The sequence below is a fragment of the Kogia breviceps genome, chromosome 3 (genome assembly GCF_026419965.1).
Source record: "Kogia breviceps isolate mKogBre1 chromosome 3, mKogBre1 haplotype 1, whole genome shotgun sequence".
NCBI classification, from domain to species: domain Eukaryota; kingdom Metazoa; phylum Chordata; class Mammalia; order Artiodactyla; family Physeteridae; genus Kogia; species Kogia breviceps.
The window spans coordinates 142,308,001-142,325,186 of NC_081312.1; the positions used below are offsets into that span (position 1 = coordinate 142,308,001).

Sequence of the window (17,186 nt, forward strand, 5' to 3'; positions counted from 1 at the left end):
CAAGTACTGCTCCAAAAAGGTATGCATATGGGGCAGATATGGAGTGAAGGGAGAATATTGAAGGCATAGAGAGCACCCCAAGCAAAAGCACAGACCAATATTGGACCAGCATGACTGGAGACAAGGTGAGTGGCTTGGTTTGGCAGGAGTTCAATATTGGACTTCATGGTAGGTGTTGCCAAGTGTCTTCCAACCCCACGAAAGGATGTCTGAGCCAGAAAGTCAGAGAGCCAGATTCTGAGATTCCTACACAAATGTTTAGGTCCTGGAGTGCCAAACGGGAACTCTTCTTTTCTGACACCAAGGTTCCTCAGTCTGGGGTAGTGTCTTACACTCGTGGCTGTCAGGACTATCCTGAATCACCAGAGATTTGATTGCTGTTTGTCAGACCTTCCTCACTTCTAATTTCTTATTCAGCTACCCACCTTTTTTCTCCTATTCCTGGGATTCTTTCCCTCAGACTTCCAGGACCTTCCCCCAGTGGGAAAATTTCACAGTCAGATAGCCACTGTTGATGCAGAACTCAAGAACTTCAGGAGGCAAAAACTGTCCTGGGTCAGGTCAGAGCTGGAAACCTCACAGCTCTCCTAGAAGGCCCATAAACAGGCCCTAGGACCATCTCAAGCTCAAATCAGGGAGCTGCTTAATTTGATCAAACAAGCTACAGGAGGGCAGGGGTGTTGGTTCTGTGCCTAGAACAAATAAAGTGCTTATGTATTGTTGAATTTTTATTAGGATTTATGTGGGTTATGTACTAGATTATCATAAAAGTCCAAAAGCTCAGCTAATGGTCATGGTTTCTGTATCCTTGAAGAATGCCTATCTATTTCTGTTCTTGGTGACTTTCAGCAGCTGTTGTTCCAGATCACAGTGGAAGCATAAAGGGCCCAGTTTAATTTATATATCATTAATTGTGAATGAGACAATAAACAAATTACGATTTTCACCAGCTGATTTTTATCAGAACCCAGCTATCTTCCTAATTACTACCATGTTCTCTCCCTCAGTTGCTCTTATCCCATTTCTGTCCCCTACCCTAACTGCCTACCTCTTCCTGATTTCTTTTCTCTCTTAACTAGCGAGAAGATAAATTTGCCATATTAAAATTAAAATGTCAGTGTTTGCAAGGCACTGCAGGGAACACAGAGAAGAATAAAGTGCAAGCCATGCCCTCAAGTTCAAAACAAGGAAGGGGAGACAAATAGGAACAGAATTCTTTTAAGAGGCAGAACCTATAAAATATTGAGCACAAATGATACGATTAATTCAAAATGGGGATAGGTGAAGGAAGGCTTACTAGAAAGGGAACATTTGAGCTTTTAAAGGAAGGGTTAGTGGGGCTTCCCTGGTGGCGCAGTGGTTGAGAATCCACCTGCCGATGCAGGGGACACGGGTTCGTGTCCTGATCCGGGAAGATCCCACATGCCGCGGAGCGGCTGGGCCCGTGAGCCATGGCCGCTGAGCCTGTGCTCCACAACGGGAGAGGCCACAACAGTGAGAGGCCCGTGTACCACAGAAAAAAAAAAAAAGGAAAGGTTAGATTTTTGGCAAGCAGAGATGGCAAAGGCATTCAAGTAGAAACAATGAGAATAAATCTGTGGAAAAACAGAGCAGTCTGAGGCATTTGGATTATAGGAATGTTAAAGATAAAGCTGAAAAAGATCCAGAAACTGAGGAATCATGGAAAGTTTTAAAGAAGGATAATGACTTGCTTAGAACTTTGTTTTAGAAAGCTGACCCCTGGGGGCAGCACGAAGAATGGACTATGGAAAAAGTTTTCCCAGGTGAGACGTAACAAAAATCTGACTTGGATGAGTGTAGAGAATAAAAAAATGGAAACAGGTATGCGAGGCATTACTGGAGAAATGACAGAACCTTGATAAATGACTAAATATGGATGACAAGGGGAAACAACTGCAAGGTAACTTAAAAGTTTTGATTGGTTAGATTAACATTTTCTTTCAGATGTTATCCAAAATAAGTAACTTTCAAGCTAATTTCTTTGGAGGGTAGGGGCAGGTCACTTTTCTTACATAAAGAAAGACTTTTTTCTCTGCCTTGCTTGCATCCATCTTGACCTACTACTTTCACCTTGACCAAAATGTCACCATTATCTATCCCATGAAGGTAACCTGGTAATCTGTTGCTGGCTGGGCAGGGTGCATGGGTATGTCCCAGTCTAGGGCCTGTAAGCCTGCTCAGTAGCAGGGAGACCCACAGAGGTAGAAAGAAAGACCTTTCTAGTATCTTCATGAGCCTCCACTCAAAATGAGTATCTAAAATCTGGACCTCAAGCTTGCAGATTATTCAAGTTCTTTTTCTTTGTTTTGTTCTTTTAATCTACTAAATGCCTTGTGTAAGCAAGGCACTGTGCAGACTACTTAGAAGAAAAAAAAAAAGAGGGCATTAAAAACTAGGTCCCTGCCCTCATGGTGCTTAAAATATAAGGTCCATTAAAGGATAACAATATAATTTACTCATCCTTAGAAAGTGAGTAAAAAAGTAAAAGGTCTGTTGAGGATAATAAACCATTGACTCAAGAGTTTCAATATTATGCTGTTCGATTATTCATGCATTTCCTGTTCTCTGTTATACCAGATAAACATTGTAAGACACTCTTAATTTTTGTATCATATCCTAATCAGCTTTGGTGGAATCTTGAGGAGCTACAGAATGCAGAGAATGTCCCAACTGGCGTATCAAGCTGGCTTTTCAGTAACTGTCCCCATTCTGGGCTAAACTGTGCCTGTGGGGTGTGCAGGCCTACTGGGACATGACAGCCAATCCCACTCTCACACAGATGGTAGAGTGCAGACTGTGTCTCATTTCCCTTCAGTTTGTATTCCTTTTTCAATTTGTTCTTATTCTTTCCATTTCCACACCTTTCCTTTAGGAAACCTGTGCACCCTTGGAAAATACCACCATTCCAAGACCTAGCTCATTAGCATGAGTGAGTTCAGGTTAAGTCCATACTTTTTAATGCTCAGGCCACAGCTAGAGTGATGATCACTTATAGGTATCATATTTTGAGGAATGCTTATAAACTAGAAATATCCAGAAAATGGTGACAAGAATAGGTAAGAGGCTTAAGATCCAGTCTAAACAAAAGGGTTCTAAGGATATTCCACTTTGAGAAGACCCAAATAAATCAAGATAGCTGTCCTATAGTATCTGAAGAGCTAGCATATAGCAAGAAACCAGACTTTTCACATTGCTCCAAAATACAGAATAGGACCCTATGACTTATAGGAACATCTAACAAAGAGAATTATTTTTTTAAGAATTAATGATTTTAACTGTTTACAAAAGAAATGCACTTCTTCAGTAAGTACTGACCTCACCATCCCTGGAAGAATATAACCATGGGCGTAATTGGATTAGTCAGTGTCTTCAGAGATAGACAGATAGATAGGGAATTGGCCCACACAATTATGGAAACTAACAAGTCCTACAATCTCCAGTCTGCAAGCTGGAGACTCAGAAGAGCCAATGGTGTAGTTCCAGTCCAAGGCTGGTAGGCTAGCAACCCAGGAAGAGCCTGTGTCTCAGTCTGAGTGCAGAGACAGGAGAAAAACAATGTCCTAACTTGAAAGCAGTGAAGAGGAGAAGTTTTCCCTTACTCATGGGGTGTGGGAGGAGGGGAAGAGAGTCCTTTCATTCTATTCAGGCCTGATTGGATGAGGCCCACCTACATTAAGGAGATTGCTTTACACAGACTACAGATTCAAATCTTGATCTCATCTAGAAAACACCCCCAAAAATAGACCCAGAATAATGTTTCACCAAATGTCTGGGCACTCAATGGGGCAGTCAAATTGACACATTAAATTAACTTTCACAATAACCATCTATCAAGTACACTGCAGGACTTCCCTGGTGGCACAGTGGTTAAGAATCTGCCTGCGAATGCAGTGGCCACAGGTTCGAGCCCTGGTCGGGGAAGATCCCACGTGCCGCGGAGCAACTAAGCCCGTGCACCACAACTACTGAGTCTGAGTTCTAGAGCCCATGAGCCACAACTACTGAAGCCCGCGTGCCTAGAGCCCATGCTCCGCAACAAGAGAAGTCACTGCAATGAGAAGCCCACGCATTGGAACGAAGAGTAGCCCCTGCTTGCCGCAACTAGAGAAAGCCCGTACGCAGCAATGAAGACCCAACACAGCCAAAAAATAAATTAAATTTAAAAAACAAAGTTAAGAGCAAAAAAGAACACTGCAGAAAGAATTTCTAAATTACACAAAGATATGGCAGTCAAAGGAACAGAAATATCTCCATCACGTAAGTTTCTTTTTCTCAAATATCAGTGTGGGGAAGTCAAAGTTCCTCCACCACTGATTCCTCCTCTCATGATTACACTTGAGAAAATAAACCATTTGCACACATGACTTCTCCATATACTAAACTTTGGTTTGGGGGGAAAAATGTGTTCAGGAAGTTTGTACTAGGAATTATAACAAAACAATGGCACTTGTTTTACCTTACTGTGATTAATTAAACACGTTCACAATTTTTTTTTTGCTGCTGCTACTTCTATTAATAGGTATAGTCTTTTCCCCTCCCCTTGAATCTGGGCTAGCCTTGCTTTGACTCACAGAATATGGCAGAAATGACACTGTGCCAGTTCCAGGCCTAGGTCTTAGGAAGCCTGGCAGTTTCTTCTTTCTTATAGCTCTCAGTCACCATGTAAAGAAATCTAGCTCTCACTAGAGAGACCACATCAAGAGAGATGCCCAGGGACTTCCCTGGTGGTGCAGTGGTTAAGAATCTGCCTGCCAATGCAGGGGACACAGGTTTGAGTCCTGGTCCGGGAAGATCCCACATGCTGCTGAGCAACTAAGCCCGTGAGCCACAACTACTGAGCCCAAGTGCCACAACAACTGAAGCCCGCATGCCTAGGGCCCATGCTCTGCAATGAGAAGCCACCGCAATGAGAAGCCTGCGCACCGCAACGAAGAGTAGCCCCCCTTGCCACAACTAGAGAAAGCCTGCGTGCAGCAATGAAAACCCAACACAGCCAAAAATAAATAAATTAAAAAAAAAAAAACAGAGATGCCCAGTGAGTCTTCAGCTGTCCCAGCCAACCCAGCTAAAGCATCAGACATCTAAGGGAGGCCACACTGGCATTCCATCCCAGTAGAGCTCCCAACTCAATACAGTCACATGAAGAACCCAGTAGTCACACCACACAGATATGAGCAGTTCCTGCCCAGCCCTGCCCATATTTTACAGTGATGACCAAATAAATAGTGTCTAAGTCACTAAGATTTGGTGTGGTTTGTTACATAATAGGTAACAGATATATTTACCTAGGAGTATTCTCAATCCTTGCACCAAATAAGCTTTTTTGTTTGCTGGAAGTCTGATTTTTTTTTTTGCTGTATCAGGTCTTCGTTGCTGCACGCAGGCTTTCTCTAGTTGTGGCGAGGGGGGCTACTCTTCGTTGTGGTGTGTGGGCTTCTCACTGTGGTGGTTTCTCTTGTTGCGGAGCATGGGCTCCAGGCACATGGGCTTCAGTAGTTGCGGCACATGGGCTCAGTAGTTGTGGCTCACAGGCTTAGTTGCTCCGCAGCACGTGGGATCTTCCCAGACCAGGGATTGACCCCATGTCCCCTGAATTGGCAGGCGGATTCTTAACCACTGCGCCACCAGGGATATCCCTGCTGCAAGTCTTGTATCTTACTGTTTCCTATGGTGTCATGGCTTAGGAAATCATAGCAGAGTAGCTAGGATTTACAATTATTTGTAAACTGTGAACTTCAAAAACATTATTCTGGGACTTCCCTTGTGGTCTAGTGGTTAAGACTCTGTGCTTCCAACGCAAGGGGGCATGGGTTCGAACCCTGGTCGGGGAGCTAAGATCCCACATCTGTGCAGCACAGCCAAAAAAAAAAAAAAATTATTCTTGGAAAATTTTTCACATGGGCAACTTGAGTGCCTGAGCCATTTCCAGATATTTTGGCATTTAGTTACCTCCTGAGGGCACAGTTGATTTAGTGCTGAACCATAGATCAGATGTAATGGAGAGCCCTGGGAAGGACTGAAACCAGTCTGATAGAATCTTTGGCCACAGAAGTCCAAGATGTCTGGAGACTGGGTCTTGACATAGGGGATAAGACAGTTACTAACTGTGGTGTTTTTAAAATGTGTACACAAATTCTTGCTATACCTTTCTTCAAATGTTGGAACCCAATCAACTCCTCTTGAGTATAGGCTATATTTAGTGACTTGTTTCTAATGAATATAATGTAGCAAGAATGAGAGTATACCTCCTGTGACTAGATGAAAAATATCACTGTGGCTTCCTACTTGCTGTCTGTGGTCATTTGCTCTGGGGAAGCCAGCTACCCTGTTGTGAAGACATCTGAGTCCCACATAACAAGGGAGTGAGGTCTCTTGGCCAACAGCCAATAAGGAACCGAAGTCTCCTATCAACAGCCATGTGAGTGAGTAATCTTGGAAACACATCTTACAGACCCAGTAATGATGTCAGATGACTGCAGCCCCAGCTATCACCTTGACTGTAACTTCATGAGACTCCCTGAGCCAGAAGCACCAAGCTAAGCTGCTCCCAAATTCCTGACCCACAGAAACCCAAAGATGTTTGATGTTTAAGCCACTAAGTTTTAGGGTCACCAAACAATAGATAGGTAATACAAACCTTTGGGGTTTGGGGTGTGTGGCTAACAACAAAGTTCTAGGAACCCAGGTACACCATAGCTTATTCTCTGAGCAAATACTAACAGTACAGTAGTCTAGATAGCAGTTCAATAAAGATATCCATTCCTTTTTAAAGCCAGGCTGGAAGACTTACCATATCTCTTCCAATTCCCTTTCAAAAACTCTTCTTGAGAATCTAAAAAACAGAATCCTTAGGATAACAGGTTTGGAGCATCCCATATTATGGGCCAGATTGGAAATCTGAGTATCTTGAGCTGTGCTACCAGCTACACAGGCAATGGCAGAAGTCAAACTCTTCCTTTCTGTAACACAACATATCAATAACAATCTGTAGAAGTTTACTATCCAAAGCCCCCCCCTCCGACCCTGCACACATACTGTATATCACCACTTAAAGCAAAACTGACTCAGCATAGCACACAATGAAAATTAGTATTTAGTGAATCTAACCATTCTCGGTAGTGATGATAAAGGATTAAAGGAGACATGCAATTTCTTTGGGCTAATCCAAAGCTTCTCCTGGCAACCTACACCTTCCACACACTCTTGGTCTCTCTAAGAATAAGGCTAGAAGCAGCTAATACAATAACATAGGCAGCTCAGCAGTGTGCTTAATTAATCCTTAATGGGCACCAGATCCCTGCATAACACAATTTGATGGGAAGGAAAATTAGGAGAGATCGAGAAATTCTAGCTGTTAATTTCTCTGTAATATTTTCTTTTAGCTCAGAGGCAAATGGTTCCACATCCTGTGCCAAGTCTGATCTATTGGCAGCAGCTGCCTAAAACACAGCATTGGACGGTTTTTATGGGTAACTATGTGCCTGATGTGACTTCAAAGCAAAGGAACATGTGCTGGAAATCTTCCATTCCTCTGGTAAAGAAAAATTTGAAGGGCTGAAGAGGATTGTTCATTCTTATCTAGTAATCAGTTGCTTGGACTCAGTAAGAGTAAAGATTACAGCAAACACTGATCTATGGTTCAGCAACTTGCTATGCTACCATTTGTCAGCAAGGGCAAGGGTATTTGGGCAGTGGGGTGGGATGGGGCAAGCACTGGGAGAACGTATCTTCTTAAGTATGTCCTATATGCAAAGCTCTTTACACTTATCTCATTTAATTCTAATAATAAACTATTTCTGTTACAGATAAGAAAGATGAAGCTCAGAAAGCTTAAGTTTTTTAGAGTTACACAATTCTAAGCCCAAGTCTGTCTGACACCAAAGACTATATTCTTTTCAAAATTCCAAAAGATCAACTGTGTGGCCTGTGAATCTGTATAGAATACAGAGGAGAGAGAAGGCCCAGCAGGCCCAACCACAAAAGTGGTAACATTTATTTTTCTTAGAAAGAAATAGCTGTTTTGGACATAACTCAATTCAAGGAAATGAATGAAATCTATAACTGAGAGAAAATATTTCAATATTGCTATATCCAATACTGTGACATGTCAAGTCTTGAATAAGCAAGAAAATTTACTGTTCCCAGAGGTTTTGGAAGTTAAATTAGAAATCAGGATGCAGGGCTTCCCCGGTGGCAAAGTGGTTAAAAACCCGCCTGCCAATGCAGGGGACACGGGTTCGAGCCCTGGTCCAGGAAGGTTCCATGTGCCGCGGAGCAGCTAAGCCCGTGCGCCACAACTAAGCCTGCACTCTAGAGCCCACAAGCCACAACTACTGAAGCCCGAGTGCCACAACTTCTGAAGCCCACGCGCCTAGAGCTCATGTTCTGCAACAAGAGAAGCCACCGCAATGAGAAGCCCGCGCACCGCAGCCAAGAGTAGCCCCTGCTCGCCACAACTAAAGAAAGCCCGTGCGTAGCAACGAAGACCCAATGCAGCCAAAAATAAACTAATTAATTTTTAAAAAATCAGGATGCAGTAATAACCAAAATGGGAAAAGAAGTTGAAAAAGAATAGATCCATGTCTATGTATAACTGAATCACTCTGCTGTACACCTGAAACTAATACAACATTGTAAATCAACTATACTCCAATATAAAATAAAAATTTTTTAAAAATCAGAGATATGGGGACATATGTGTATGTATAACTGATTCACTTTGTTATAAAGCAGAAACTAACACACCATTGTAAAGCAATTATACTCCAATAAAGATGTTAAAAAAAATTCAGGATGCATTTTCTACAAAATTAAGCTATTCCCATTTATGAAAAATAATAAAATGTCTACAGAGTTTACATTTTAATTTGTATTACAAATAGCATTTTTAAAACAGAGCTAGTTTTCCGTCAAATAGTTATGGTTCAAATGATGAAATGTGCTAGCAGCTTAAAGAAAATCACCAGATAAGAAAAAAGTTTCAAATATCAGTTTATCACTTGCATATTAACAATGATGAACGCAAGGATTTGCTGACAGAAGAGTTTTAAAGTATTTGGATAGCTATCACTGAAATTTTCGTTTTGACATAAGATGTAGCAGGATATGGAAGACACCAAAACAAAGCACAGAAGGTTAAAATACTAAAAATTTTCTTTCTCACTTGGTTCATTACTGATCACATTTTTTTTGTAATTAATTGCAGTAGCTTAAGAAGCTCCTGCATTAACAATTCAGGTAGAGAGTCCACCTGCTGATGCAGGGGACACGGGCTCGTGCCCCGGTCTGGGAAGATCCCACATGCCGCCGAGCAGCTGGGCCGGTGAGCCATGGCCACTGAGCCTGTGCGTCCAGAGCCTGTGCTCTGCAACAGGAGAGGCCACAACAGTAAGAGGCCCGCGTACCAAAAACAAAACAAAACAAAACAAAACAAAAAAACCCTCAGGTATATGCTACAAATACTTGCATAAAATAAATTTTAAAGTATGATACTTTAGATTTTAAAAAAATCAATAGCAATCATTAAACAGGTCAATAGGTAGTTGTGCATCTAAATCTGATATAATATTTTTAAAAGATAGAAATCTATCTGTATTTGTGTTTGGGGGAGCATCAAGAGGACTCCATTGTATAGAATTCTCCCCATCTTACCCCTTGGCACAGACCCTGGGTTTTCCAGTGGTAAAGTCCTACATCCAACACAGGCTACCTGAAGACAGGCTACTAGCTTTTGTCCCCAGTAAGATGGTAAACAAAGTCTCTCTCTCTCTTTTTCTCTTTCTCATTCTGTCTTGCCACTCCTCCCACAACCCTTCTACAACTGCAGCTTAATCATCCAGTATTTGTTTTTTAATTTTAAAATTATTATAATTTTTTTTTTTTGCTGCATTGGGTCTTCGTTGCAGTGCGCGGGCTCCTCATTGAGGTGGCTTCTCTTGTTGCAGAGCACGGGCTCTAGGCACATGGGCTTCAGTAATTGCAGCACACGGGCTCAGTAGCTGTGGCTTGTGGGCTCTAGAGCACAGACTCAGTAGTTGTGGTGCATGGGCTTAGTTGCCCGTCGGCAAGTGGGATCTTCCCGGACCAGGGATCGAACCCCTGTCCCCTGCAATGGCAGGCTGATTCTTAACCACTGCACCACCAGAAGTCCCTAGTATTCTTTTTAAATATATTATTTAATATCCAAATTTGTAAACCACAGTCCATCCTCCATCTCTATACATACTATGTTGAAGCATGCTGATACTGACAATTACTACTGTGTAACATTTACTAATACAAAACAAGGGCAAGTAGCCATAAATGAATGAATACAAACATCAAATTATGCAAATGTCAACTTGAGTGAGATCACTGTTTTGAATTCCAAGATGTTCAGTGTAAACAGTTTTATAAAAATGAATTATGAAACACAAAGACAATAGAAATATAAGTTATTTATTAATCAATCCACTTACAAAGCAGGTGGCTTAATGCAAGCTTATCGACATCTTCACATATGATCCATGGGAACATGTCTTCCACATACAGACAGTGATGTTACTGACTGATGCATTTGCAATCTGGGGCATATTAAGCATATTTAGACAAATAAAATTAGGCTATCCTGTATATGAAAGTATCTTGATAATACACATCCTTAAGTGGATTAAAACTTTCTCCAAAGGAGAAATGTTAGTACATTAACTTAACTTTAATATTCTATATTATGCAGTAAATCTTAACTATAGAAATTAAAATTTTTAAATCAGTGATCGACTCTTGGTAATGTATGAAGTGGGAGTCTAAAACCAGAGCAACAGTAGGTTGACAGTATAATTTGTGCCTCACAGTATCTGCAGATTTACTGTTTTCAAGTTTAAAGAGAAATAAAACAAGAGACATGTAGATTCAGCTGACTTTATTTATCTTTAAACTAATAAAAATCCCTTTAAAAGTGATCCTGGGACCTTTAGAAGTTCTATGAATGCACAGATACCTGCCGATGACTGCAATTCTAAATCCTGACTAAATGTGTTTACAAAAATCAATGTAAGCAGATATCTTTAATATACGTGCTTAGCAGAAGACTGAACAAAATTCTACATGTCTTCTCCAATTTCCCTAAAATTTTGTTAAATCTGCAAGTATGTACAATCCAGCTAATTGAAATTACTATTTAGTGTTCATCAGAGCTGTTTCACAGCAGCAAAAATTGAATCTGGGAAATAAAGTTCTAAACGATGTAGGATAAAGATAAATACAATCAGAACAGCAGTCTAAATGTATGATATCAATATTCAACTCTATCTGCACTGTGCTGAAAGGAAAAGGATACACCAAGAAAATTTCTATTGATCACTCTGGTGATGTGAATACCACCTGCATCTGATTGAAAATGGTTTGTATTCTGTTCCCAGTATCAAGAATGGTATTTAACTCAGAACTCCATATTGTAAATATACAGCAGCCATTTTGTCCTAATTAAGGAATGTCTTAATACACAATATTATCATTTTCTAGAGGATCTTTATACATTAAACTAAAGTACATGATTGATTAAATTAAACGTTAGTAATGGATAAAAAAAATTCATAATTCTCAAGACCTGGTACTATGTAAAAAACAAAAAGACCACGAAATTCTACTTACTAAAGCAGCTAATCTTGCCTGCAAGTTTAGGGTCACAAGCCCATAATATGTGCAAAGAAATGCAATACAAGGAACCATGCAAAAATACAGTAAAATGATACAGGAAAAATGTCAGATCTAGAAAAAAAAAAAAGCTTTTATAAATACATCAAAATCAACTGTATACATAAACTGTAGGTCTAGCATTAGTTGTACCATATAGCAGAGCCAGCACTCTAAGTTCACGGCTTCCAAATCTGCGCAGGTAAATCATGCCATCTTTGGTAGACTGCAGTACCAGGAGGGTGGGAATGAGAGGGAGGGTAAGAGTTCTGAAACATGGTGTCAACTTTCACTTGGCAGCTGGGCCTCAATGTCCACTCTGCATATGGGGCACTTCTTATTGGTAATCAACCACTGGTCAACACACACTTGGTGGAAAAGGTGCATACAGGGAAGGCGTCTATTACAGGCAAACAAAACAAAAAGCAAAAATTAATTTTATGACAAGTGTAGTGGCATTTGTTTTTAAACAAATGATACATGTAATAATTCAGTAATGTTCTGAAGTTACTAAACAGTTTTCCCTTCTGCTAAAACAAACAAACAGAAAAAAACACCCCTCCGTACTCAAGAGTTACACCTACATTAAATTAATACTCTGGGCAATATAATGTATAAATGACCAAGATAATTAACTGTCACAGGTATGGAATCAAATTATGTAAAATCTCAAGAATTTTAAGAACAACAATTGCATTAGCAATTATTCCAGCTTTGCTTTTCTACATGAGCTGCCAATGCACTGGAGTTGGCAATATGTTTCCTGTAACATAATACTGTAAGTACATTTTTTAATATCAAATCATTGTATTTGTGAAGCACTTTCAAAAAATCTCATTTAATTTTCTCTCAAAAACCTTAGAACTTACGTTGTAAATATACAGCAGCCGTATATCATACTGATTAAGGAATGTCTTAATATGCAATATTAATTTCTGTCTACAGGATCTTTACACATTAAATTTAAGTACCTGATTGATTAAAGGCTAATAATATTGTTTTCATGTTATATCCACTTAATTCTATGCTACTCTTTTAAAAGTAGGTTAAAAAGAGACGTTTACTTTAGTACACTACACTACCAACTGGAAATTGAGAAATAAAGAAAGCTTCCATGCAATAACAGGGTAATGTTAAATCTAAGTGTAACAGTAGGATAAAAGTTACTGACTTAAGTGTCCATTTCAACTTCCACCCCCGTTAAGAGTTGTCATACATTTCAGACTTCCTAATATTTTGTAAAAATAGCTAAAAAGAGGTGTTCCAATTATTCCTTGCACAGTATTGTCAATATTGTAAAAACAATTATCATCCATATTTATAAATCTTCACTGGAAATACAGTGTTCAAATGACCTTATATGTGGTATAGTAGACAACTTTTTATAACATTTTTTCTCTCTCTTAGCCAACTGAAGAAATACGATAAAGTTTTCCTTATAAACTAGGGCAACAAAACTACTATACAGCTTTTATATATGTTATAGGACTTGTTTCATATGGGATTATGTTACATTAGAAAAAAAAACAGAATAGGAACAAAACAATTAAGAGATTATAAAAAGAGAAGTTTAAAATTAGTGTTTGGTTAGCATAATAACATTTCCTAAATCACAAAGTTGCAAGAAGAAAACAGTCTACAAACTGAGAGGAAATTTTAGAACAAGATTACTTTATAAAAGATGCTGTAAAACAAACTGCATGGAGCTAATCTGGATCCCTCTCTTTAAGCTCTGGAGAATACATTAATATATCTGTTTTGGCCTCCAAACCCTCTCACCTCTCAAATTCTCCTTCCTGCAAGATTTAAAGAAGACAATTTTGATCACAAAATTTCCCTGGCCAAGTCTTGGTGTGGCCCCAAAACAGGTAGTATATTTCCCATCCACACCCTTTGCTGTTAATACAGAGACTTTAATCTTTTTTATTCTTTCACTCACTATAAGAAGGCAATTCTACATGTCAGAGACTGGTAACAGGGTATACCAGGAGTAATCTTTATTTGGGTTCTGGTCTACTTTCAAATAAAATCTTGTACAGTTTTGACAACGGATTTTAGATAATTAGTGTCTAGTTACCTCACATCTTCACCTTCCTCTAAAATAGACAAACAGATAGTACATTTTTCCTCTGTGTCTTCCTCAGTCCCTTCTTCCCCATCTTGTTTGCAGTGCAGTTTCCTCTGTGAGAACCAATCAGTTGTTACCTTATTAGTAGAGATGACATTATTGAACAACTGAGTAAAGTCTGTGTTTATTTGAAAAACAAAACAAAACAAAACCACACATTCACCCACAACTTATTTCCCAGGTAAAACTGTTATGAATTAAAGGATGAATTAAGTGACTATTATCAACTAAGTGTTCTTGTAAGATCTTTAAATAATCAGCATCAAAAGCAAAATTAAAAGTAACAGAAATTCATTAGTTTGAAATTTATCATTTTTAATCCACAATTAGAATACTATATACTATTTTTGTCCTCTCATGAGCACAGCCAAATAAACTTTATTTTACTAATGAATATTTCAAATAACATTAAAAAAATTAATGTTAATTATAGTATTTAGCTTAAACAGCTGAAAGGACTTTAATGGTAATCACTCATTAATACTCTTACAAAAAGGATGAAAAATACAATGAACAGAAATTTCATGCTTTATTAGTCTCTATAGCATAGAACATTGTTGTCTGTTGAAAGAAATTTATTTAACATGCCTAGTCCACAACTTCTAGATGTAATACTACATAAAAGGAATATAAGGGTAGAATATAAGAAATGTAGGTCAATTAAATGTCCATCAAAATAACTGACTAGTTAAATTATGGTACTACTGTATGATGGAATTCTGTATAAGCAATTAAAAAGAATATGGATCATCTGTAGGTGCTGATATAGAATGAAAAGAAAATGTGCAAAAATGTGTGTATATTATCCCCTTTATTTTGAAAAGTGATAGAAAAATATATACATATGCATATTATTAAAAATATGTAGAAGAATACCTAAGAAATCTTTAAGCATGATTTTTTTTCTGGGAAGGAAAACTAGCATCAGTAGGGTAACAGATTTTGGAGTATATATTTTTATACTTCCAATTTTTTTAACCATATGCATGTATTGTTTTAATAATAAAAAATGTAGTTGCTAGACTCCACAAACTCAAAGGAAGTCCACAATATTAAATGTTATGCATTTCAATAATAATGTAGATGTTTCATAAAATAAATTCTTACTTTTTTGTATTTATGTGGATATGTACATCTTTCAATTGTCCCCTGGGATGCTCCACGATTGACATTTCCTAGTCTTTCTTCCAAATGAATAAGTTCCTGAAGGTGAAGAATAACTAGTATTAAAAGTCAGGATTATTATTCCTTGAACAGCACTGTCAATACTGTAAAAGCAATAAAGTTCCATATTTATAAATCTGCAATGTAAATAGAGTATTCAAAAAGCCATATATACAGTAAGGCAAATGACTGTTTATAATTCTTTTCTCAGCCAACTGAAGTGGTATGGCAAAGTTATCCATGCAGACTAGGGCAACATATTACCACATGGTACTATGTACGTCAGTAAGCATGTATGCATGCATGTTGAAGATGAAATCATTGTAGTAAAATAGGGAAACAAGTCAAACAATAGTTCTAAGTCCCAATGACTCCAACTTCCAAACTGACATGAAGAAACAAAACTTTACATCAGGGACTTCCCTGGTGGTGCAGTGGTTAAGAATCTTCCTGCCAATGCAGGGGACAGGGGTCTGAGCCCCGGTCCGGGAAGATCCCACATGCCGCGGAGCAACTAAGCCCGTGTGCCGCAACTACGGAAGCCTGTGTGCCCTAGAGACCGTGCTCCACAACGAAGAGTAGCCCCCGCTCTCTGCAACTAGAGAAAGCCTGCGCACTGCGACGAAGACCCAACGCAGCCAAAAATAAATAAATTTTTAAAAAAACAAAAAACTTTACATCATATTCAAATGACTCGTTCTTCCTGAAAATTCAAACAAGATATTTAGCGAAAAACTGAATTACTTAAGTTTGTTTTTCTACAGCAATGTTTCTCTAAAAATTAAATAAGCTTAGTCAAAAAGCATTAGGCATCGATTGTACTAGGAAAATATTAGAAAAACCTAAATGATTTTCTAGGAGAATGGTTAAATCATATTCATCCACACAGTAGAATATGAGAGCTATCGAAAACAATGAATTGGTCCAAAAAATGACAGTACTGATTTCCAAGATATAGTGCAAAGGGTAGATTTATATAGAAAATGTTACTGCTCAATTCTAATGTATTACAAACATCACATGGGTTCAATAAAGCACATAAGTCTACTGCATTTATTTTTTTAAAAAAGCATTAAGGTTTTTCTCCCACATTTAATAGTATGGTTCTTTATATGATATTTATATTAATTCAATAAATTTCTACATTCTTCTGTATTATTTTCATTTACTCTTCTTCAAATACTTGGGTAATTTCTGACACTAAAATTAATATCACTTATAAACCTTTCTATAATAATCCCTAGAAGCAATATCAGAAATTCAAGTATTTTACTGCTTTCTGATCCCCAGCCACTGCAGCAATCCTATACAGTTGTAAATATTAATATTAAATATATTCTCTCTCTGCATTACGGATACTGTGGCAAATATCTTCATTAATTTTATTACATACCTCAAAATTGCCCCTGAAAGGACCTCTGAATGATGTTCCATCCAAGCCTGATGAAATGTAACGAATGTGAGGATAGCCTGCCATGTCAGGAACCTATTTTAGTAGAAGAGATAGGCTAAATCAATTAAGAATAGGCTCAAGTTTTGCTGCTACCACAGACACTCAATTCTCTCACTCAGCTTCTCACAAAAATCAACTTCAATAAGTATATATAGCTCCAAAAAAAAAAGCATTCTGTTAACAGGTTCCTCTTCAAAAATGATCTCTTTTATAATAACTCAAACCATCATCAGAAGGAAAAAAAAAAAGGAAACAGCAGTTCCACGAGATAACAATTCTCTTCTACTTGATTAATTTTACACAAAGAATCCTAAGTAGAAAATAATCAAACCTAAGAATGATATTCTTAGTAGCCTAAACGTATAAAGGCTAAAATTTTATAAGATCTGATCAATTTCAGAGAGCTTTATTGAATAGTATTAAGAAACAGAAATGCACAAAACTCAACTTCAACATAAAAGTTTTACTTCCCTTCCTCTAACTCCCAAATGTCAAAGGTACCCTTGGCTCCTTTTCTGGTTTGGCTCTGTTAGTGAAAGTTTTAACAGTGTTTTCTAATTTTTTTGTTAGGCATAGTCAATCCTCATTATTCATGGATGTCTTTGTTGTGAACTCACCTACTTGAGAGAATTTATTTGTAACTCCAAAATCAAAAGTCGTGCTCTCACAGTCATTCATGGACCTGCACAGAGCAGCAAAAAATCTGACTTGCCCAACACGTGTTCCCAGCCTAGAGGAAGAAGACCC

The 17,186-nt window shown here is 38.3% G+C and overlaps 1 protein-coding gene across 17 annotated transcripts in view; it reads right to left on the reverse strand.

Moving 5' to 3' along the window:
• Positions 1–10,437: 10,437 nt before the first annotated feature.
• RNF111 (ring finger protein 111) overlaps positions 10,438–17,186 on the reverse strand; it is an 87,135-nt gene continuing 80,386 nt past the window's right edge. For 9 of the 17 annotated variants that reach the window (XM_067029764.1, XM_067029765.1, XM_067029767.1 and 6 more), the window contains 4 exons: positions 16,380–16,472; positions 14,930–15,025; positions 13,772–13,899; positions 10,438–12,094 (listed from right to left, as the gene is read on the reverse strand). In XM_067029764.1, coding sequence (XP_066885865.1) covers positions 11,977–12,094; positions 13,772–13,899; positions 14,930–15,025; positions 16,380–16,472 — 435 coding nt within the window. In that variant the 3' untranslated portion in view covers positions 10,438–11,976. The remainder of the gene's footprint in view (positions 12,095–13,771; positions 13,900–14,929; positions 15,026–16,379; positions 16,473–17,186) is intronic. The other 8 variants (XM_067029768.1, XM_067029771.1, XM_067029766.1 and 5 more) reach the window with 1 other exon arrangement.